At 35.1% G+C, this 26,499-nt stretch overlaps 1 protein-coding gene across 1 annotated transcript in view; it reads left to right on the top strand.

Annotated features, from left to right (window-relative positions):
• The first annotated feature begins 6,667 nt into the window (after positions 1 to 6,667).
• LOC138691398 (uncharacterized) overlaps positions 6,668 to 26,499 on the top strand; it is a 35,128-nt gene continuing 15,296 nt past the window's right edge. The window contains exons 1-2 of the mRNA XM_069813310.1: positions 6,668 to 7,729; positions 19,685 to 21,545. Of these exons, the coding sequence (XP_069669411.1) occupies positions 7,649 to 7,729; positions 19,685 to 21,545 (1,942 nt within the window). The 5' untranslated portion in view covers positions 6,668 to 7,648. The remainder of the gene's footprint in view (positions 7,730 to 19,684; positions 21,546 to 26,499) is intronic.

The raw sequence follows: 26,499 nt of genomic DNA, 5'->3' as shown, positions 1-26,499 counted from the left end.
CCTCACTTTGCAACTTTCAATTGAAAGTTGGTGCAATTAATGTCAACGGGAATTACATGTATACAGAAGCATTCTTACATTTTGTTGCGTATTTTTTAGCTTTTAAAAGCCCCCATTGTACAGTACAGCAGGGCAATTAGCGGCAGAGAATAGGAGATACCTACTCATTGTCCAAGGTTTAATTATAAATACATGCTATGCGTGAATTAAATCATTGACGCAAGTTCGCATATTGATCTTTTTCCAAGGCATCGGCATAGCTCAGTCGGCTAACATGCTTGTCTGCTGATCCGGAGTTGTATTTGGGTGTTGGTTCGATTCCCACTTGGGCTGATTATCTGGTTGGGTTTTTTCCGAGGTTTTCCCCAATCTTAAGGCAAATGTCACGTAATCTATGGCGAATCTTCGGCCTCATCTCGCTATCACCAATCCCATCGACGATAAATATAACCGAGTAGTTGATACAGCGTCATTAAATAACCAACTAAAAATCTATTTCCGTTGTTCCTTTTGTAACATAAGGTTTGTTGCCTGTGAGTCTAATGATGTATATTGTGCCTCTTTAACACTCTTGAAATTGGACATGCCGAAAATTCCTGTTGCTTCTGCAACTTGTTCCATTAGTTTCTGAATGTTTGTTATGAATTTTTGTGAACACAGTTCGACACAATTTACATTTATTTTTCGCCTTTTGCTTATTGAAGTCATAAACATTAGCAATAATTCCTTGATTCTGACTGTGCAGTGTTTTTCATTTTAATTAGAAAATATAGTGAGACATACTGTAAAATTATTACGAACGAAAGTCACTTGTGATATGTTACTGAATTCACTAGGACTGTACTATGGTTCATAGTAATGAGGGTATGAAAATATAAATGATAACGGTGAGTGTTAGTGGCTCCTTGACTGGGCCCTGCCATCAAGGTCATATGCCAAAATCTGTGGCTCTATGTACTTAATTTGATGAATGCGAAATACTGTTTCTGTGGAGTGACCAATAAATTATAGTTATTCTTATTAGATTTATACCAGTAATATTAAATTCTGTTTAATCTCCAAGACCATACTTCTGAGAGTATTGCAGATGAGACGCGACACAAAACACCAGATGACAACGTGGTATGCACAACATTTTACAGTGTAACTTAATTATGGTTCTTAAATTGTTGGTTAATGCTGTATTAAGTTTGGAAATTTAAATCATAAAACTACCAACATAAGTCCAAGTTTTAAGTAAGTAATGTAATGCAAATAACATTCTTTTTTTTTTGTTATACGGAAAGGTATGTTAAATATTTGTCCATTGTAAAAGTCCATTTTTCTTCGCAAACTTTTCGAGTGTAATATTTTCTTTTCTGTTCTAATCCTTTCGCGAGATGAATGATAAGAAAGATGGTAGATGGCTTGTTTTTAGCTTTTCCAAAAATATTGAGAGTGCTGAAACTTATTTCATTTCAGTTCCTCAAGATTTGTCAGAGAGAAAAGTTTTGTAATTCAGTGATACAAAGTTTTATAACTTGTTATATGTTTCTGCATTAATTATGAAGCATTGCATTGCTACATAATATGTATATGCAAGAATATTATTTTCTGTGAATTTACCAAATACCGGTATCTATAAACAGTTCATTGATATAATTGTATCATGTACAATAAATAATCTGACAATTGTGTCGTGTAAGCAAATTATATTATGCAATAAATTTTATGTTGTTTCCTGTTGCAGCAACGGAAATAAGTTTGCTTAATTGATTTTGGAATAATAAGCACGAAAATAGATATTAATTTTAAGAATTGGCTCCAGTTACAAAGAAAAAGTCACTTTTCCACATTTACATTTTTACTTCATTATATTATGGTAAGAGGATTAACCTGCTGGCAGCCAAGAATGCAGCATGTGTCTTCCTCCTTTGTGCTGCATTCCTTTATATAGAATAGTTAAAATAATGCCACCAGCTTATGGTGACTGCGGACCCTGATTCGAATCCCAGTGTTAGCACAGTCATATTTGTGGTGGGCAAATCCAAGGTTCCCAAGTATTTTTTCCTCCATCATTCCACCGTCACTTTTCATTTCATTATTCATTATCTTTATTACAATGGCATTAACTGAAATAGTGTCAGTATGATTTAGCATTTGACTGGCATACAGATGACACCTGTCTGAGTAGGCAGTAAAACACTTTGAGGGGGAGGATTCCATCAGAACAGTAAATACATACAATTTGAACAACACACTATCAAGTCACGATATTTACAAGAGCATGACTGACTTCAAACATCATTTCTATGATAGGACCGTAAGCACAATAAACTAGTTAGAGGATAGCGATTGGATCCCGTCTCTGATACAGAGAAAAAAAGCATGTTGAAGATATGAAAATATTAATATTAATATTTTTCCGCCAGTTACTGACCACAAGAAACTACTTCACTGATAATATAGGGCTGCCAGTTTCAGTCCTAAGGCAGGTATTGAATTCAATAACATTAAATGATGTAACAAGGCCACTAGATCTTGATGTATATGGAGAAAATTAATAAATAGTAGTAGAATATATGAGGCACTGTGTATATTAGAGGTAAACTCTACAAATAATATCGATTGTGAGTTTGCTCCTAATATTCGCAATGCCTCATATATTCCAGTGATATCTTTTCAATATAATTTTTACTAGTTTATTTCTTCTCATAGGGAGATTCTCATAGTAACGCCCTGACGTCTCATCTGACTGAGAAAGATTCTGAAATAACAGGACTGAAGAATGAACTGACAGAAAGTAACTCTTCAGTATACATAGATCATAGTGAATGTTGTTCACAGGCTTTCCATAATTGTTACAAGTAAAGGACGGAGGAATGTGCGTTATTCCTAATTTTAGTGTGCATGGACTCTACTATTGACATTCACGTGCATAAACAGCTACAGAAATCGAGGGCTTAATGTGAAATTGCTGTAACTACAATCGATATTTTATACTTACTTACTTAATGGCTTTTAAGTAACCCGGAGGTTCATTGCCGCCCTCACCTAAGCCCGCCATTGGTCCCTATCCTGAGCAAGATTAATCCATTTTCTATCATCGATATTTTATTCATAACAAAATTCTCGACAGTCATTACGCTTATTTCAAGTGAACTATACCATCATGTTTTGTAATTACGAATTATATTACATCGTCGTTGTTCCTGCAATAACTCCTATGTGCAAAATATGAATTTTTTCAGTAGGAAGAGAAAACACATTTATTCTTCTATGGCAGTAGTGCATAGGAGATTGTGAATTCTTACCTTTCGAAAAAAAGAAATAGAATTACATATAGGAGATCTTATTATTTGCTGTATCACTATATAAGTTATTTAATGGAGCAAAAATCTGAAAATCGATAAATATGTCACATAGGAGTTATTGCTGGAACAACAACAATATACAAGACTGTTCAGAACTGGGTTACGGTTTTTTGTGACCAAGTAGAGACCTAAATACGCTTATAATTTATCCATATTCGTTTCCTGTGTTTCATTTCTTTTCATCTCATTTTCATTTTTTTTTTATTTACATAAACAATGATGTACAACCGAGCAAGTTAGCTCAGATGGTAGCCAATCTGACCAATCTGACTGGGGTTTTACATGGTTTCCCTTAGTCATAAAGGCAAATGCTGGATTGGAAATTTATATGCCATGATTCGTCACCAATACCAAAAACACTAATCAAAATCTATAATCAGTTTCATGTACACAACCATCTACAATACACAATAGAAACAGGAACTCAACAAGAGTAAAAACGGCCTACTGGTATACCCACACATTCTAAACACGCGACATGACCACAGATGTTAAAGTGTAAATAAATATACTTAACAAAGAAAAAAGATGCACAGTGAGGCCAACATAAAAAATTATCTTTGTACACAATCCACCTATATTGACCTTAACCCTTAAAAGCCTGAATTATTTTTCGTCAAGTTTTTCGTTTATTTCGTTATAGACTAATTAAATGGATGTAATTGAACACAACAATGCTTTTGTTTTCTATTGTTGAAGCGAATATGTGGAATTACAGGGCATGACCATATGGTAACTGCTAGGTCATTATGGTGTCAAATCTTAAAGAATGAGTTGTTACCTTATAATAATATCTTTCAAGCAATTTATTGAACTTAACTGAACTTTAGCATATAAATAATATATTCATCACTCATTCAGTGTTCTGCCCAAGGTCAGATCTTTCACTGCAAACCCAGCATTCTCCAATGTTTCCTATTTTTTGCCTTCCTGTTTGTCTTCTCATATGATCCATATATCTTCATGTCGTCTATCATCTGATATCTTCTTCTGCTCCGAACTCTTCACCATTCACTACCGTTCACCATTCCTTCCAGTGCATCCTTCAGTAGGCAGTATCTTCTCAGCCAGTGACCCAACCAATTCCTTTTCCTCTTCCTAATCTGTTTCAACATCATTCTTTCTTCACCCACTCTTTCCAACACGGCTTCATTTCTTAGTGTCTGTCCACTTAACATGTTCTATTCTTCTCCTTATTCACATTTCAAATGCATCTATTCGTTTCTCTTCACTTCATCGTAATGTCCACGTTTCTGCCCCACACAATACGACACTCCATACAAATAATACAAAAAATACAAAAATAAGAAAATTACTTTCACAATACCTGAACAGATATATGTAATAGAATTATTGTCACAATATACTCGTATGAACAAAACACATTTTCGTAACATAACGTTTTACATTAATTTTTTGTGCGATTTTCACATCTTTCGGTAGTAAGGTAAAACATTTCTTATGATATGACATGAGCTGCAGAGACCTACATCTAATTTTGAGAAAGCAGTATGGCAGAAAGGCATTCTCACTAGCACATCGCTGTCTTTTGTCTCCGGGTATCTGAATCACTAATGTTCCATTTCATCATATCTTATATAATTAGATGTTCTGCGAGTGACGTCCAGAAAGTAAGTTTACCCGGAGGCATTTACAGAAAGAAAACACAATTTCATGAAAAGATTTATTGGAACAGATACAGCAATTGTTGAACTATTTTTCAACATATTTCCCACAGGAACTGAGACATTTGTCACACCGTGGGATTAACTTTTGTCCCTCGTATAGGTCTCCCGCCTGGAATTGAAACCAGTGTGTGACAGCCATTTGCACCTCTCTGTTTATACCACGGTATCAAAAAGTCTCAATTCAAGTGGAAATATGTTGAAAAAATAGCTCAACAATTCCTGTATCTGTTCGAATAAATCTTTCCATAAAATTGTATTTTATTTCTGCAAACAGCCCCAGGGAAACTTACTTTTTGGACACATCTCGTAGCTCCAATATCGCTGTATTTGGAAGTAGATGGTCACCCCTAGCCTTTTGGGGTGCTCCTGACTTCTTCAAATCTACCATTTGAATTCTAATTCATTCAATGGTGAGCCAGATCTTCTACTTGGCTGCCAAGCATTTTGTATAGCTACATCTAACAACCATGTGAACATGGACTAAAACGGTTTTTACATAGATAAAGCGAATTTTTATAAAAAAAAAAAGGTAAAGGTATCCCCGTAACATGCCATGAAGGCACTTGAGGGGCATGGAGGTATAAAGAAAACAAAATTTGTCACATCTCTGTCTTTAAAAGTCACTCTCTGGAGAAATCGATTGAACTGTTATAACATACTGTTTTATCCACTTACATTTCCCTAATTGCACCATTTCCACACATTGCAATGTTGACGGTATCATTCTCTTTCTATCACAAATGACTCTTCGACTTCCTCTTCTTCTATGAAAGGAATATCGTCTGGTCCACCTATTCTGTCACTATTAATAAAAATAACCCCGGCTTCAGTACTCAGTTTCCTTCCACTTAGGTTGTCGAACATGCCATCCTCTACATCTGCAGAGTTCTCGTCAGATACAAAGGTGAGCTTTGGTGGCTATATGTAGAATGCTCTAATTTTTCGTTTTCTAATTCCCAAAGCATCTCATGCACTTCCACGCACCTGTTTGTAACATTCATTTTGTTGCTTGTACTTTCCTGTAACTCCTCCATTTTACTGTTAGTAGCAAGAGAGCACAAAGAATGAGTGACAACATATTAGCCTAGCGTTACCATATGGTAACGTAAGAAACAATGTATTATATCTACAACTATGTTATGGAGTGTAAACTTGTGCTTGATGTACACGAATACTCAATCAACAATAAGTAAAATACCACAACAAACATTACAATCAAGTTAATCAAAGTAACAAATAAATTATCTTCTTTTTGCTCTTCAAAATTACTGCTGAGAAAGCAACATCTAAATCGCGCAGCTGCTCTTGCCCAACTGGTATAATAAAGTTGTGATTTCATAATGTAATAAGGAAGAACCAATCATGTAGCTTGGATTCACAAAGAAAAATTCCAGTTTTATTAATTAAGGACGGGTATGAAGCAAGTTATGTTGCTTTCTGCACTGCGTTACCATATGGTAAGGCTAGGTTAAAATGAGTTAATTTGGAGGATTATTAAAAATGTATTAAAGACTAATTTAGAAAAATTAGAAAATTAGCCTGTAAAAGAATTATTCTTGCACCAATAATGGATGTTCCCTGAACCAAATGATCCTATTTTAATTTTTGTGTATAACAACATTTAAGAAACATGTTAAAGGAATAATCCTTGCACCAAATGAGTGGTGTCTGGACCAAAATGATTGTATTTTAATTATTTTAAATACAATTTCAATTAAGGAACATGTTAAATGATTTATCCTTCTACCAAACACGTATGTTCCCTGGTCCAAATGTCCTATTTTAATTATGTAATTACTTTATAGTTTCATCTGGTATTGTATGAGGTCATTATGATTGAAATACGTATTGTTAATTGTAGGCCATAGTGATCGAGCATATAAGGACTCGCACATAGTGGGGTGGAGGTCAGGGCTTCATGTGGCCCACAAGGCACATATCATGCTAATTATTCATTATGGAGTGTTGTGCACTATGCAGAACTGTTACTCATTAATTATATAACTTATTCAGTGACCACAGCATGTCTCTAGAGTGGTGTGTTATAATTCTGAGGTTATTTTCAACTACCGGTATTTAAGTACATTCTTCTCCTGTGTGTAGTATGGGAAGATATCGAAGTTGCACCTTATTCTGTAGCATAGGCTTATTATTTAATTAGAAGTCTTCTTCCAGCTGAGAGTAAGAGCCCTCAGTTCTTACAAGTATATTTCATTTCAGACGCTGACCAATTGTCTATTAGGTCTAATATAGTATCAGTCTTAAAAGTAGAATAGACTGAACAACTCCAGAAATTATTGCATGATAATAACAGTTAAATTCATAGCTTTAAATACAACTTTGAAAATGACTCAGAAGCAAACTACTTACAACATATAAAAGGCTATTATTTGTTAAGTAATTACAAACCTGCATCTAGATTTAAGTTAATAATATTTATTTCTAACAAGTGCAGCAAAGCACACGTATATAGCTAGTGAATGAATAAATAGTCAGTAAGTGTATTGGTTGTCATTCCTATTGTTAAGTTACTGAACAGTTCTGTTTGTTGTTGCTTAGGTCCTGCAGCAAGATTATGATGATAAAGATTTATATCTGTTTGAAGCTATGGAAAAACTGGAGCACTTAAACGAAATAATGTCAGCCACTAAAAGGCCTATGAAAATTCAAACTCTGCAAAAAACCCAGGTATTCAAATATATTTTGTATATGTTGATCTAGTACTTGCGTTAAGATAACAGTATATTCAGCATTTCTTTCTCATATACTGTACCTGTAATAGTTCTCAAATCACTTCAGTTTTTTTAAGCTTATCTAATGAACTGGATACTTACATAAAAATATAGAATAAAAATTTACTGCTGTGAAGTCTCTGTATGTAGGTACAGTTGAAAAATGTTTTTCCCATGCTATATATTAACTGATTTCTACATGTTAATCTACACATTCAAATTTATTTTCTCCTCTTCCTTGCAGTCAGGAAGTAAGTAGGTTTGATCCGGCATATGTGCTCCAAAATTCATACATTAAAGCTCATATAAGAGGGGTAATCAAATGAAAATGGCTAAACAACCAAGTAGTTGATATAGCATCGTTAAATTACCAACTAAAATAAAACTATGTTGTTAATTATATTTAGTAGAAAGCAGGTCCATACATTTCGAAATCTCTACAAGTAGGTATGAGATTTTTCTGATTGAAACCATATATGTATGCATGATAATTCTAATATATTCAGACTATAAACATTCAGTCTTACTAAACACGATGTATAAAAGTTATACACTGCTGGAACGCAAACTGTTACTAATAAACAAATGTATAAACTATTCTATAATAAGTTATATTGTACACCTCTTATATATAGAATAGTTGATGCACTGTTTATTACTAACATTTATTGAGTCTTACTCTATACATGTATTATACAGAGTGAATATTCTCATCCTATTTCCGCAATTATACATATGAAGACATTATTACAAAAACAGCCCTAGTCACTTTTAATGAAATTGAGTTAAGGACACATTTGCTACTATTTCAAATGTTTATAGACTCCATAAATGACACATGTCAGATGCAATAGCCACAAAGATAAACACCAGCTGTACGGAAACAGCTGACATGTGTTGTTCTATTTATTTTTATTGTTCTCCTGAAAAGTAGCAATTTTGACAAGGGTTGTTTTTGTAATAATATCTTCTTATGGTACCGTATATTGATTGTAGGTGGGGCATAGAACAAGCCCATGTATACTTAGGCCACTGATGATGTGGGGTGAAATGGTCAGTAAATTTTGCTTGGAGCTCTCTTGTTTAGGGACAGGTTCCTCAGGTTCTTGTACGTGCTATAAATGTATAACATAGGACCTTCATCTTTAATCCCCTTTCATATAAAGCTGTGTTCTGGGTTTTTAATGCCTGTGAACTTCCATCACCCTGCTGGGTTGGAACCTGCAAACCTCAACTTTTGTGACTATAGCCAGGCAACATTCAAAATATAGCGCTTCTGTTGTCTATTTTCGCATGGCATCATTGTTCTACATGACTTAAAACACTCTACAGTCTGACTGGTAGGAACATTTGGTTTCTGTGCACTCTAAAATGTATGTTGTCAGGCTATAGTATAATAAGCATTAGACCGCTGGGCACAACACTTCTGTGTGTACCTCTTCATAGAAATCTGCCATTTAAATAAGACATGCATGAGGAAGGTCTAATTTATTTGGTCTATTAGTTTAAATATCATGATTGTCAGAAATTGTCATAATTTAGACGTCATACTTGTACTGTGTTCTATTTTCTCTATAATATAGCATTATGGTGTCGATTTTATCTTTGTTCCCATCATAATGTGTCTCATTTGCCAGTTTTGTATGTACGAGGGCTATTCAGAAATCAACTTCCGATTGTCGATTGTGGAATGCTAGATCATTGCAGGAAGATGGCGCTTGCGCAGTAGCCACGAGTAAAGACGTAATAATGCTCCCATGCATCGTGCACTCATTTCCGTTCAGTAGTCTGTGAGAAACAGCTGTTGGTAATGAACGCGATTATTACCTGTCCCGTGAGTTTTGAGGTCCGTTTGGTTATTCTATTTCTTCACGCAGAAGGAGTTAATGCTGCTGAGATTCACCGTCGATTGGGTCGTGTTTATGGTAACATTATGAGTGATAGTGCTGTACGGGACTGGTGCAGAAAATTTAAGAATGACCTTGAAGATTTGCACAATAAGGGAGGTCAAGGACGACATTCAGTTGTGACTGATGAACTCGTTCAACAAATTGAAAAAACTGTGCGTGAAAGATGTCGTTTCACAATTTCTGAACTGTCTGAAAATGTCCCACAAATTTCTCTATGACATTGTTACGGCAAGATTCAGACTTCCACAAATTTTGTGAACGATGGGTGCCGAAAAATCTCACTGACCAGCATAAAGCTCAGAGAATGACCTCGGCCTTAATGTTCCTTCATGTTCCTTCACCGTTACAACAATGATGATCAATTTCTGGACAGATTCGTGACAAGAGATGAGTCCAAAGAACAGTCAAAGCAGTGGATGCACACCCAATCCTCGAACAAACCAAAAAAATTCAAACAAACATTCTCAAACTGAAAGATGATGCCTACGGTGTTTTGAGATCAAACAGGAGTATTGTTGACAGAGTTTATGGTGCCTTGGGCCACAATAACAGCAGATGTTTATTGTGAAATGCTAAAGATGTTTTGGAGAGCAATCCAAAACAAATGCCGCGCATTGCTCTCCATGACAATGCGAGGCCCCATACTGCTGCTCGTACAAAGGCTTTATTGGACAAGTACACATGAAAAACTTTCGAACATCCCCTACAGTCCAGACTTGGTGCAGAGCGACTACCATCTCTTTTCCAAGATGAAGAACTGGTTAGCCATTCAGCGCTTCAGTGACAACAAGGAGCTCATGGACAGAGTGAAAAACCTGGCATCCTTTTATGAAAAAGGAATACATAAGGTAGTCCCACGCTATGGCGTTTATATGGCACTATGTTGAAAAATAGTGTCACTATCCAGTAACATTTTCCAGGCAATAAATAGTTTGTAACATGTTTTTTTTTGTAGCCAATCGGAAGTTGATTTCTGAATAGTCCTCGTAATATCGACACGGCAGTGCATCAAGGAGGACTCTTTTTGAGATTCCTAGTTACTGGGACTGCATGCAGTTAATACTACCAATTTTTGTCATAATTCTCAGTTTGTGTATAAGGTTGTTTCCAAGAATGTGTTACAAACTGTCATTAATATAAATGATGATAATGATGATGATAATAATAACATACACATGCATACATACATACATACATACATACATACATACATACATACATACATACATACATACATACATACATACATACATACATACATGTTCTGCCTTCCTCTTAGTCTCCGCATATGATCCACATATCTTAATGTTGTCTATCATCTGATATCTTCTTCTACCCCGAACTCTTCTCCTATTCACCATTCCTTCCAGTGCATCCTTCAGTAGGCAGTTTCTTCTCAGCCAGTGACCCAACCAATTCCTTTTTCTCTTTCTGATCAATTTCTGCATCATTCTTTCTTCACCCACTCTTTTCAACACAACCTAATTTCTTATTCTGTCTGTCCACTTCACACATTCCATTCTTCTCCACATCCACATTTCAAATGCTTCTATTCGTTTCTCTTCACTTCGCCGTAATGTGCATGTTTCTGCCCCATACAGTGCCACATTCCACACAAGCACTCCACTAGTCTCTTCCTTAGTTCTTTTTCCAGAGGTCCGCAGAAGATGCTCCTTTTTCTATTAAAAGCTTTCTTTGCCATTGTTGTTCTCCTTTTGACTTCCTGGCTGCAGCTCATGTTACTGCTTATAGTACACCCCAAGTATTTGAAGCTATATATATATCTGTTATATTGATAATCACATCTTCTGATAGCCCATCTCCATTCTTCTCTGTTACTTCACTGAACCTTCTCCAGATGTAGTTATAGCATAGTACACCTTATATCATCCTTCTAACTTGTTTTTGGTCTTCCTCTCTCATTGAGGTATCCATTCCAGTGTGCTTCTCTGTAGTTGTTGCTTTTTCACTCATTTTACTTGGCCATGCCATTGTAACTGCTTCATTCTAATGTAGTCCAAAATTATACAATTAATATTCATTTTTTGTCTGATTGTATTTTTAATTTTATCTACTTTTGTAGCAAGAAATTTTAAGTTTGTTTTTTCCTTTAGTGCCCAAACTTCTGCTACATAAGTAATTATTATACTCTTTATAATGCTATTCCTTCTTCTTCATCTTCATGGTAGGCCATCGGCCCGTTCCGCTCTCAGAATTCGTCTTCCCATCGTCTTCTAGGATGACCCACATCTCTGTGACCTTGTGGCTGGTATAATAATGCTTGTTTAGTTAGGTTAGAAGGATCCATTCTTAAAATATGTTCATACCATTTTTGTTTGTAACTTTGTATTTTTTCATTTAAATTAAACATTTTGAGTTCTTGTCTTATTGTTTCATTAGGAATATGGTCTTTTAGAGAACATCCTGCAACGTATCTGAGGAACTTCAACTCTGACATTTCTAATAATCTTCTGTCTGATGTATTCATGGCCCAATTTTCTGACCCGTATGTCACAATGGGAACTGCCGTTACTTTATAAAACTTTAGTTTTGTTTCTTTTGTTGTTTTTGTTTGTAATGTTCTTTTAATCATCCCACACATGCTTTGAAATTTGTAATTTTTTTCTTTTATATCGTTTTCCCAATTATAAGGTATGTGACATCCTAAATATTTAAAACTCTGTACTTGTTCGATAATTTCATCGTTTAAAACTATTTTAGATCGAACTGCATATTTCCCTCGAAAGGCCATTGTTTTAGTTTTTTTTTTTTGTTGAAATCTTGAGATTATAATTCTCCATAGTTTTTTTGAGCAATAGTGTGGCTATTTGTAATTGATTTTCTGATTCTGCACATATGACTTGATCGTCTGCGAACATAATTGTGTCTAAATGGTAGTTCCTAGTTTAAAATGTTTACTTAGCTGTGTTTGCCATTCTATAACAGCTGCGTCCAGGTATATATTAAATAAAGTCGGCGAAAGAGGACAGCCCTGTCTTACTGCTAAGTTTATTTTTTTCTATTTTAAAACTAGTGGAATTACCATTGTCTATAGCAATTGCTGTATCTTTATACATTATTTTAATCATATCTATCAAATGTTTTGGGTATCCTTTTTCAGTCATTATTGTCCAGAGTTTTCCTCTTAATACGTTATCAAACGTTTTAATGTAGTCCACAAATAGTAAGTGTGTTTCCAAATTGACTTCTCTTCTTTCTTGTATTAATTATTTCATTATAAAAACACAATCCGCACATGATCGTCCTTTTCTAAATCCATATTGATTCTCTTTCAGCAATACTTCTGTTATTTTATTCAGTCTTCTCGTAATTATTTTTGAGAAAAGTTTATAAGATGTATTCAATAGACATATACCCCTGTAATTATTTAGATCTTTCCTATTGCCTTTCTTAAATATTGGTTTCACTATTGCCGTATTCCAATCTTGAGGGATTTTTAGAGTATACCAACATATGTTAAATATATCACACATTCTTGTTTTAACTCTATCTGATGCATATTTAATTAATTCTAGATTAATTTCATCTTTTCCTGGAGCTTTTCTGTTTTTAAGTCTCCAAAATACCATTAAATTCTTCAATTGTAATAGGGTCTATATTTATAACATCGTAATTTTCTTGGTTAATTTCTAATGGGGTCTGTTGAGATCATAATCCTTTAAAATATTTCATCCATTCATCATCTGATATATTGTTTAACTCCGCTGTATCTTTTTCGGATGTATTTAGATATTTCATTATACTTCAAGCTTTCATTTGCATTCCATGAATATCATGTTCTATTTCGCTGATGTATCTGTCCCAACTTTCTCTCTGAAGTTTCCTTGTTTCTCTTTTAACCAAAGCACATTTTCTTTTATATTCTATTTTATCTTCATCTGTTCCACTATTTAAAAATTTTATATATTTTTCCTTCTTCTCTTCAATAAGTTTAGCTATATCTTCATTCCAGATCTTTAAACCTTTTCTTCTCTTGGTTTTCTTTCTTGTGCCTAATGCTTCCATTGCTGCTTTTATTATTATGTTTTTAAAGTCATCCCACTCTAAATTGACATCTGTACTTATTGCTCTCTGATTGATATACATATCTGACGTTTCCAGTATAATTTCCTTATACTGTCTTCTTGGAGTAGATGTACGTTAAACGTTTCTTTTGGTTTTTGGTTTTTGTTTTTAATGTTAACCCATCGTTTTAGCAGTTTTATTTTACTTTTCAATAAAAAGTGGTCAGAGTGAATATCATAACTTCTGTGCACTCGTGTATCCATTACTTGTGATCCTAATTTTTTGTTTACGAGGATGTAATCTATTATGCTTTTCTGTTCTCTGCTAACTCTTGTGTATTTATGAATTCGTTTGTGTCGAAAAAATGAGTTGGTTACTTTCAATTCATTGTATGTAGCGAAATTTCTCAAAGTCTTTCCATTTTCATTTAATTTGTCTTCTCCATTGTTTCCTATTACATTCAGAACTGGTATTTGCCCAATTCTCGCATTATAGTCACCGCCTACAATTAATCCATCATTTTTATTTATAGTGTCTAGATGTTTTTTGAGATCCTTATGAAATTTTTCGGTTTCTTCTTTTCTTCCCTCTTCTGGTGCATATATTCCTATTATACATAGTTATAAATCCTCTATCACATTTTATCCTTACATTAATTATTCTGTCGTTCACAAGGGTATAACTATCTCTTCTCTTTCTAAATTTATTTTTAATCATTATTCCAATTCCTGACTGTGCTCTTATGTTTTGTGGTACTCCACAATATATTAATATGTAATGCTGTAAGTCTTTAGAACCTTGCAATTTCTTCTTTGTTTCCGGGATTATGGCTACATCTACTTGTGCTCGTAATAATTCTCTTTGAAGTTCCTCTTCTTTGCTAGTCAGTCCTCTAACATTCCATACTGCCACATGTAAGAATTTTGAAATTTCTCTAATCTTTCCCTGGTTCTTTGCAATGGTCGTCATATGATTGTCCGTCCGGCTATTCCTTTGAGAGATACGAGTAAGATATTTTTTACTTGGGTGGGCTACCAATCCGTCTGCAAAACCTCCTTCCAGGAGGACCAGGTGATTTGTAATCGAGGTTTTCTTCCTCTAGAGCAGTTACCTTTACATGGTTAACGAGACTGCTCTTCCCTTTTGCTGGTTTTCTCTTCCGTCTTCTTTGCCGTTGAGAACTTCATGTTCTTCTTCCGCCTCTGAAGTTGATGGAAAATGCCGCATTGGAACTAGTTCGCTTCCCCTCACCTCTTACCCGGAGGCAAGCTGGCTAATGCCAGACTTCCCCAACCTGGTCGTCTGGATCATTAGGTACTGAGCCCCTCCGCCACGACAAGGCCTAGCCTAGTTCTTAATTTTTGTGTTCTTATGAACATTTTTGTCTCACAAAACTCTATTTAATACTGATGATGATGATGATGATGATGATGATGATGATGATGATGATAATACTGATAATAATAGTGCTAATGCTGATAATTATGATAATAATAATAATAATAATAATAATGATAATAATAATAATAATAATAATAATAATAATAATGATGATGATGATCACAATGATACTACTGCTGCTGCTACCTGATATCTTCTTCTGCCCTAAACTCTCCTCCCATTCACCATTCCTTCCAATGTATCTTTCAGAAAACAGTTTCTTCTCAACTAGTGACCCAGCCAATTTCTTTTCCTCTTCCTGTTCAATGTTAGCATCATCTTATTCTGTCTGTCCATTTCACATGCTTTATCCTTCTCAATATCCACATTTCAAATGCTTCTAGTTGCTTCTTTTCACTTCGTCGTAATGTCCATGTTTTGCCTCATACAATGATACACTCCACACAAAGCACTTCACTAGTCTCTTCCTTAGTTCTTTCTCCAAAGTTCGCAGAAGATGCTTCTTTTTCTATTAAACGCTTCCTTTGCCATTGCTATTCTCCTTTTGATTTCTTGGCAGCAACTCATGTTACTGCTTATATTACACCCCAAATATTTGAAACTATCTACATATACTTGCTCTACTGCCTCATTTACAATTCGCAAGTTTACCTTATTTACTTTTCTTCCTAAGATCATAGTCTTCGTCTTGTTGGCATTTATCTTCATTCCATACTGCTCATAGCTGTCATTTAGCTTCAATAGCATATCCCTTAGTATCAGCTCCTCTTCTGCTAACAAGGCCATATCATCAACAAATCTTATGGCCTCCGCGATCTCCAGATTTCAATCCGGCCGATTTTTGGTTGTGGGGTTACCTTAAAGAACGAGTTTTCCTGATATCCAACAACCCTACTGCAACTGAAAGATGCCATCTCGCAAGAAATTGCCAATATTTCAAGACGTTATCTGCAAAATGCTGTGCATGGTGTCGCAGACAGAAGCTGTACGTTGAACAAGAGAATGGCGGACATCTTCCAATGTTTTGTAAACCCCGTTGTTTGTCCAACACTGTAATGTTTTTGTTTTTTCCCTACTTCAAATATTATAATATTTATAGGGGTTTAATGTTTGAACTGACTTTTGAAATACCCTATACATCTTCCACATCATATTCCCCATCATCACCATCATCATCAGATATCAAGTTGAGGTAAAAGCCATGGTGGATTCGCGGTACATATTCCATTAGCTTCATTACATCTGTAAGTTTTATTTTCTTTATTTTCACAGGTCCCACATTTTTCTGTCTACAGTCATGGTACTTGCGTTCCCTTTCTTCCAAGAAACCTCTTCAAACTTCATATTCATTCTGCTGTTGTTCATTCGTCCTCTAGAATGTAGGTGTTTTTCAGGACTATTGAATGGAAATCTGCCGTGAGCTGACTCTTTTTCTTCGTCTCGTGGCAAAATATGTCTATTGTCATCTTGAGGGAAATGTATTACTGATATATTTGAAACAATATTTTAATAATGAATTTTTGTTTGAGTAATAAAATACCGTATTATAAAAGTCAAATTAGTTCACATGTTCATACTACTCAGAAATCTACTTGATGGTAATTCAATAATATGGTAATGCACTCATATAAATATTAAATATTTAGGACAAGAGAATGCCAAGCAACATATTGCAAAAAATTAAGGCAAGAAAATGCCAAGCAACAATTTTAAATTTAAGAATATCTTGACTCACATAAGGTAATAAAAGGAACAAAACGTTAGACATTAATGGACAGTATCATCACTTTAAATAAATAAAGAAAAAGCAATTAGAAACATGTTTTTTGAAATGAAATGCATACTTTGTCCAATCAACACATCTACATTTAAAACTTTGAGGGCAATATAATGCCAAGCAACATTTAACTGTATTTCAGTTTTTGATGTTAATTCTTCTTCAGAAAATGACAAATATTCAGAATAGAGCTGAAATTACTGCCTTCATCATTTGATTCATTAGAAAACTTCAGCTTCCTCCTGTGCACCATTCTCTCCAAACTACCTTTGTTGCTTGACATTGTCTTGCCATTATAGAAGATGCATGAAGTATTAGGGCAAGAACATACAACGGATAATAGAGCCATCTGTTAGATTTTCTGCAGAAACCGTTGACACCATAATTTTAAATATATTATTTCCCATGAGATGGCGTGATTAGTTCAATTTGGCTAAAAATGTGGCTTGGCAGTTTCTTGCCAGGACCCCCTCATTTCTTCTCTTATCCTGACTTACTCGTTTCATATAAAGATTACTGAACAGCCTCCTCTCTTTCCAATTCACGTCAATTTTCTTTAGGACCTCAGTTTATTCCAATTAACTCTGTCAGATGCCTTTTCTAGGTCCACAAATACTATATACTCGTACACTTCTTTATTTGGAAAAAGAAATCGATCTGGGACCAATTTCTTCATTATGTACTTTTTCTAGCATACAATTACAAAAATTAACTCTATGATTGTAATCTTGGGGCTTTACTTCCTCAGCTTCTGGAATTTCAACAGTTTTGTATCCCATCTTGCACACACTTTAGAAATTTCTGCCTCTTCTGCTACATATATCAGGGACTTTTGAGTATTACGTTTCAAAGCAACTCTTATTTCAGTAAGTTGTCCGTCAATAAGCCCACAGAGCTTTTTTTTATTGTACGGTTGTCCAAAGAACTTGTTTTGTTAAACCAGTTAGTTAAATTTGATATTTTCCGAGATGCATTCAAGTTCTAAGGTCTCCCATTTTTTTTTTTCAAGGCTGGGAGCAGATAGAAACATGTGATTGAGTCGCTTGGGTTCTGTGTGCTGTACAATGCTGTATCTATGTCATGTATTCGCAAAGAGTGCCCGTGTCTTTTAAGCTCAATCGCATGTTTCCGTCTGCTCCCAGTTCTGAGGAAATTTAGGAGACCTTAGAACCTGATTGCATGGTGTATTTATACTTGAAAATTTATGTTCAAATTTTTGCCATTCACAAGAAATATTAGTGAAACAAAATAAACCAGACCATGGGCCATTATTAAATTTTTTTTTTTTTTGTCTAATGGTGGGTATTTGACTGTTTGTCATTCACCCATATGAAGCTAGTTGTGTAGACCAATTCACTGACAGAGTCGTTGTCCAAGGTGCGCCATAGGAGGCTGGTCTACACTACACCTGTAATGAGATGAGATAGTGATGATGGAGATTTGTTGGATGCCACAGGGGAACCGGAGTTTCCGGAGAAACCCCTGTGTTACATGGACCATGGGCTTGTGCAACACAGGTTACAAATCTGAGCATGCCGGGGCTCGGATCCATCCACAGCGCCCTAGCCACTAGACCACCCATTATCAAAATATAAGAATCTCTTATTATTTATGTACAATACATATATGTTCCCTCAATAGATATTTATTGACCATTGCCGCACAACAAATGAGAGAAATGAACTACACTCAACCACAGTTAAACTAGAACTGAGGTACATACTTCTGTACAAAACAGAGTCAAACACGTCTCCATCTGCAGATAGATCATGACAGTACACAGCAGCAGTGACTGGCAATATATCCAAAATATGACATGTCAGAAATTGACGAGCTGCGCCCTGCAGTCACCTGCCAATGTGTACCTATAGTAGTTATCCCAATAGTGGTGATAGTAGTTAATTCCTATAATATTCCGTAGGATGTTAGGAGAATAAAATTTTCATAATTGACTTTTATGCTGGAATCATGAATCGAATGCGAGATGTTACAATAAGTCAGTCCTCATAAACATAGTAACAAACAATACTGAGTTTGGTTCAGATCATAATTATGACGAATCTGTTTTAATATGTATGTAACTTTTTGACATACGTTTGTTAATATTATGAATCTCATTCTTCTGTTTTTTAATATGAACTAGTATTTTACTCCATCATTAATTATGTACCAATATGGTAGTTGATATTATAAATGCGATGTGAGTGATCACGACTATACCAATTATACATACATCAAGATTTGTTGGCTTTTCAGTTTAGAATTACTTGCCTTACATATTTTTTACTTGGAGATTTTTCTATGTCCTTGATACACCACAGTCTTGTTTTCTATTTTGTGATAATGATATGAAATGGAGGATTCACCGTATAATTACCTAAAATTTGCCTTATGTTTGGAAAAAACCTCAGGGGAAAAAACCCTGTTGGTTAACCAGCGCAAGTATTATTGAACCCACACCCAAGCACAACCTCAGATTTCGAGTCTGAACTACACCAGTTGCATGCGTGGAAGTTTTACAGTAATTTCTAGACTTTACATTCCTACAGCACAGTATAACACACACTACATAATTTTATCTATTCTAAATTTGACACTATGATAAGTGACTGCTGAAGTTCAGACGAAAGGAAACAGGATGAGATAATCACTCTGCATACCACTGAACAAGATGTGGTTGGAAAATTGAAAACTTTCATAATCTCGAGCCATTGTTTCTTTGTAATAGCAATCTTGAAAGGAAGAAACAAAATCTAGAACTTTACAGTTTCTTCAACATTTGTAAAATACTTTACAGGGTAGATTAAGAAAAGAGAAGAAAGACACACTGGCCCGTCTGAAGGCTTTGGAAGTTACACCAGACTTGAGCATGAACAATGAGCTTGCAGCTATCGAAGCTGAGATGGATAAAGTAACAAAAAGTGATATTTCTTTAGATGAAGAATCAGTGCTGCTTAAGGAACAATTGGAGAAACTGAAAGCAATCTGCAAAAAGATGGCAGTCATTGAAGAAGAGAAAGGTATGTTAGCTGCAAAAACAGCTTTCCTACAGTCACTTGTCGATGACTTGCATAAAGAAAATCAAGTACTAAAGAAACAGAAACAACAGATTCAAGAAGAGTTGATGGGTGGCAGTGGCCGGGATGAAGCTGCGCTAAAGAATAGAATAATTGATTTGGAAGGAGAATTGCAGTTATTAAGGAGCATCAAGGATGAGAGAGACAGCTTACTGAATGAAAATGCTGGTCTTAAACAGCATCTTAATCTAAGTCATGACGAATTAAAACAGGAAGTATTTAATTGCCGGAAGAAAGTAAAGGAATTACAAGATAAAGAAATATCACAAAACTTGAACTTTGAAGTTGAAGACGTAAGAAATAGATTGGAATCTTACAGTGACATTGAACAAAAATTGATTGTATTGAAACAAAAGGCAGATGCGGCCGACAAACTCAAAATAAAATTATTGGACTCTCTCCATCTTTGTGATGCCGTTTCACTAAAATGTAATGAAATGGAACAAAAGTTAGAAATTCTTAAAAATGCAGGTGTAGACGTAGATGGCCTAGTTTTAGGTCGTATTCAAAGGCCTCAAGGAGCTCTTGAAGCATACAAAGAGTCAATAAAGAAAATAGAAGCTCTTGAGCGTGCTGGTGTTGATGTTGATGGCATAATTTCTGGCAAAGTGTCATATACTGGCAAAGCTGCTGAACAAAAAATTAGATTTTTAACGAGTAAATTGGAAGCAACAATAAAAGAGAGAGATGATTTGATAATAGAAAGAGCTGCTTTAGCTTCTGATAGTCAAGAGAGCCTTTCTCATCTACTTCATAAACTGGAAGCCACCATGAAGGAGCAAGGTGCTCTCAAACAAGATAAGGAGTACCTGAAAGGAGAAAGAGATGCATTGAAATTAGAACTGGAGAGCCAGAAAGAACAACATGATTATTATATATCACTGGAACAAAGATTAATTATAACGAGAAGTGAACGTGATGCTCTTCAAAAAAGAGTAAACGAATTAGAACTGAAAGCAGTAAATACTCAGAGTCTCATTGCAGAAAGAGATACGCTGAGAATGAAGTTAGACGATTATGATGGCATCAATGCAGAACTGGAGAGACTCCGTCATAGAGCAAAAGAAGCAGATATTTTGAGAATTGAACGCAATTCAATGAAAATGCGACTAGATGAATTATCGAGCATAGAAGTAGCATTGCAGGAGAAGACCACAAACATGGAAATTATAGCATCAGAGCGAGAGTTGTTCAAGAGGAAATATGAAAAAGTTGCTGCTTTGGAGCCTGAAATTGACGATCTGAGAAAATGTTTTGAACGTCTGAAAGGAGCTGATAAGGAGAATGATCTGTTGAAGGGACAGATCAGAGATCTTCAGTGCGTAATTGCAGATCAGGAGCATGAAGCAGAGAGAATGCTGAATTGCATAGACAGACTGTCACTGGAGAATGAAAAACAGGTAAGCACTGTCAATAAGGGACAAGTACACACGAACATTTTCTTTATTTTATGCCCTGAAACTCTCATTCTGCATTATTGTACTTATAGTAACATTAAACAACATTTTAACGAAATAAACATAGATATGGATTGGATTGAGTTACCTGAAATTAAGGAGAATTTTGGTTTGTACCTGTCCCGTTTTGGAATATATATATATATATTAGACAATTTTTGTACATAGTACTGTACGTCAGTTGTGTTATAAAATACAAATAAACAATAAATTAAAACATTGTTGAGGCTGACATCCAATGATGTTGCTCAGGTAAAATTGTAAGTGGCAATTTAAAAAGTAATTTATATCTCATTAACTAGAAAATAATTGTATACTTGCCGAATATGTTTGTTATAAAATACATTTTTTTATTATTTTCTGTAACTTTTCGCTAATTCCAACAATCTTGATCCTTATATTGATACATTTGTTATTGATATTTCTATATAAATTCATTGTTAATAATTTCGTAAATCAAATTGACTGTTAAGCTTTCTCAAGGGGCAGCTTTGAATTTGGAGGAAGCATTTATAATACTCTGCTTCTGTTGATGTAATATAAAGAAATTCATTAATTAGGTATATTGTCCTTTCATTGCGTAATAATTAAAACCTATTATTTGTTAAATTAGAGCATTATTAACTACTAATTTTTGCTCTTGTTGAATTCTTTCCATAAAATTCCACATCTAGATTTTTGGAGATATTTCTAAGTTATGTTCAGCAGCACCTTTGCCTAACTCAAAAAAGCTCTCTGTATACTGTCTTCATTTGAAGCTATAACTGCCTGACACACTAGAAATCATCTGCAACTATACCATACAATGCTGGCTTAGGATAGGATAGTTATTGTTTATGAAGCAGGTAGGGTTCATTGTCAGATCAATTCATGCTTTTATAGCTGAAGGGGCGAGACCTAGCATGTGAGCTGTACGAGAGGGGAAAGAATGAGCTATCAGAAAAAGAGTTTGTTTTATGATGGTTAATATTATACAAATCTACCGACACGAAAGTTCATCTCAGACTAAAACCTATCTTTCCCCTACATACCCATTGGTGATATAGCCAAGGCACTTGATAGGGTTACAGGACAGGTTTTGCCTCCTCTACTGTACTAAACAATGATAATACCATATGAAGGTAATTTAATGTCTACAGCTGTGTCAAAAGTTATTAACATCACCCAGATTTCATTTGACTTGCCCTTATATCATTAAAAAAACTCTCAATAATGGTTCAACTGATGTATTTGATAATTAATATTTGTCAATTACGAATGTCGAATTAATATGTAAAATTGTGTTTGTTTTCCAGCAGGGCAGACATCAAGGTGGCTCGCGGGAATAAACAGAAGTCAACGGAATCACCAGAGAAGAGTACACAAAATGTAATAATGATTGTAAACTTCCACTTTAATAAAATGAATGAGTTTAATAATAGTTTTTTTCTCTTGTATGGAGGAGGGACCCGAAGACTTGCACTGCAGCCTGAAGCTTATTGTTCTGTGAATGATTGGGTAGCCGAACAGCTGGGCTCTTGTACAAGTATAGCATGCCACACAGTGAACTTAACCCGGGCTATTGTATGGATGATGATGATGATGATGATGATGATGATGATGATGATTTGTAAATTAATGATGGTGAAATGAGTCCGAGATCCAATCCCAACCAGGTAACTTGTCCCAATCAGGATTGAACTCAGGCCAGCTCATTTCATGGTCAGACGTGATAACCATTACTCCACAGCAGTGGACTTAATAATAGTTACAATGACACTGACTGCAAATCAATCAGTTAAGATGATGGGTGCCAAGTTTTGGGAATATCACATGGAAAATTTGCCCATAACTTACATGCAACATATTTAAAAGACAATAATATAATAATTGTTTGTTGTTGGTTAGTCAACTGTCCAAAGACAGGTCTGAACCTCACAAGTGATACCTACAAGGCACCACTTATGAGGCAACTAGGCCAGGAGATAATGGGGTAGGGTGGCAAGTTCCTTTCCCCTCCATTGCATACATTGCCGATTAGCTACATATTACACTAATCACACTTTAGATGCATACAAACAATTGTTCTTCCTCTGACACATATCGTCAAGTGAGATATACTGCCTGATATTGTTTAATACCGTACTATGAAATTTAAAATCAATTTAGACTCCTCAGAAGTTGTTACAAAGCAAACTGCAGTCTCTGTCCTTGCAGAGTGAATCAACAGATCTGACCCAAAATTAATTACCGGTACTTATCTAGTTATTGGTATTGTGTTGTGAATGGTAGCTTCATAATTTCTTTGAAATTCATTGGTCAATTCCAACAACTTGTCAACAGAAATATAAAGGATTTGTTAATTAAAATATTAGTCACTGTCGTACTAACAACATTTTTCTTAAGTGTCGCACTCACAATGCCAGTGGTGGATTGCTATAAATCTTAAATATTTCTTGAAAATTGGTGGGTTTCAGCCCAGTGAGCCACCCTGCCTGCGTAACTGCTTATTATATAGATAAGTAATGTGGGCTAGTGGTTTGGCGCACTTGTGATCAACACTTAAGCTATATTGTCTGTTTGTGACGTTATTTCCTTGCCTGTGTACTTAGTGAAGCGTGTTCCTGTATTTAGTCACAGCTCATATTTCTCACTGTAATGTGTTACAGGCCTTAAAAAAGTGGTCTGAAAACTTATGAATACTATATTGTAAACGTGTAAAAGTAAATCATATGTAGCCTAATTTCGCCATTTCGATTTTTTAGATAGCCTAAAGGGCAACTCGGTGCAGGGTGCGTATTAATGGGGAGGGGATTTCCCCCTGTTGGAAAGTTATCCACCCTCTCATAAATTCATATTAATATCCCTGCCAGGATAACTTCTATCCCTCTCACAAAATATATTTGTTTTCATACGAGTATATTATGTACTTTATAAAGTACAAAGTAAGCAAAGAAAATAATATTGATGTATTATCATCACCAGCAAGCTGACAACAATCAATAACTTAGGAATTACACATCTTATCTTAAGCCTGCTCATGGATATTATTATTATTATAATCAAGATGCAAGACAAGCAACTCAGTGCGACCAAGCGTTGAGCCGTATCGAATGAGGATAATAATAATTTTATGTATGGTATTCTCTATCTAGGATTCTATCCCCCCCCCCTCATCAGAAATCTTAATTCGCTAATTACCTTTATGAATGAGTTTCCTCTAATTTGTTCACAAAAAAAGAAATGTTGTGAGGGAATGTGTAAGGCTTAATGGAGTATGTTTTATTTTATTTTTTTCTTTGCCAACACCTTAAGATCAAAGTCACTGTATAGTACCCACTCCAACCACAGTAGCAAATCCTTTCATAGATTTCTAAGTTAGACAAAGTAATGTCTCTCATCATATACCGTATTTTCTAGTGTTAATATGAAAAATACCTGCTTGACTAGTTTCGAGGTGGTGTCCCTCATTGTCCGAAGCCTAGTCAGATATCTAAGTCCTAGTAACAATTTTTCTCTGGTAGAGCCATAGCCATCAGATGAGACATACAGGAAGTATACCTATCATTGGATTCCACTGCTGCACACAACATCATTAGAAAAATCCATGTTTTAATGTTGGATGATGTCTTTTGAATTTTAGATGTAACTGCTAACATACAATAGTCGTAAGTTCTGCTCTTTTTGAATTTTTATTACTGTACTCAAACATATTCTTTTTTCCAGGACACATAATAGAAAATTTATCATCTTCAAGAAATAATTTACCTTCATTTAGTCTGTTCAGAGAGGTGTTTTCCCAGGTATTTTGCAGGCTCAGCAAGAATTTATTTAATTTTCTTTTTTCAGTGTTCGCATTTTGTTTATCATTTATTTGGAAGCAGAACATTCTGCGGCATTTTCCTCAATTGTCCAACTTCTGGGTGCCAAAGTCAATAATTTTAAAACTTCTTTTTTTTTTTTTTTGAAGATGAAATTTTATGCTTTACTTCTTCTATTTGAGGAGCAAAATCCTCGCAATATGCACAATCTTGTTTACTATCATCACACAGACTTTCAGAGAATGAAGTACTTGGAACTTCACGAACTTGGGCTAATTTTGAGGCTGCAAAATTATTTACCTGGGACTACATTCGATTTCAATAGGTTACTTTCCCTTCTCTATCAACTCCATGCAGTTTGAAAGGAAACATCTCAAGATGGTAATTGATTAATTGATTTCTTATTTATGTACAGTGTCAGAAAAAAGTAATGTCACAGATACAGGACATTGCGCATGGTAAGAAGCCCAGAGCAGTGCAGTAAAATGGAAATTTGGACCTTCATGATATGTCAAGCAGAAGCAAAGCCTTCAGATACATAGCATCCAGGGGCGTATTTTGCGGGCTACTGGGGCTACCGGCAGTAGCCCAAGGAAATTACAAAAGAAAAAGTTTATAATATAACATAATGTAATAATTTTGTATTATTAGTTTTACCATAGTAATTAAAATTAAAGTAATTGTTAGATATATTTTGTGTAATAATAGGGTCAGCGGTAGCCCAAACCCTTTAACCAGTATACGCCACTGGTAGCATCAATGGATGTGGTGGAAGCACTGCTTCTTTTGTATTTTCATCTGTAATACTTAATAAAAAATCTTACATAATTTCTATTGAAAACTTCAAATGGAAATAGAATACTGGTAGTTGACACGACCTTGGGAATGAATGAACATTTGAAACCACTTACGCACCTAGCAGGTAAGGCAATGATTTAAATTAAGGAGACCCAAGATGTGGCGATTCTCTACTCAGTGCTCTCACCATGGCAGATGAAGAAAAAAATGAATCTGTTTTTCTGTACTGTTAAAAGTAGTCACAAAGTATGAGCATATTCCGAATCTCAGCGCTGAGCAATCTGATGGCATCACGGTGTTCCGAATTTCAATGATGACGTCACTGATTGGTTCTTGTATAGGGCGGGAATTAGCACTGTTGTGTCATGGCAGTGTGTTCTGCTTTGGTTCTGCTGTATTGTTTGTAATGAGCACAACGTAAAAACAATATGTTAATGGCTTATGAGCGAACATGTCAACGGACCAGTTATTACTACCGGT

This window comes from Periplaneta americana, chromosome 16 (genome assembly GCF_040183065.1).
Source record: "Periplaneta americana isolate PAMFEO1 chromosome 16, P.americana_PAMFEO1_priV1, whole genome shotgun sequence".
NCBI lineage: Eukaryota > Metazoa > Arthropoda > Insecta > Blattodea > Blattidae > Periplaneta > Periplaneta americana.
The sequence above is the reverse complement of the archived record's forward strand: the minus strand, read 5'-3'. Positions and strand labels throughout refer to the sequence as shown.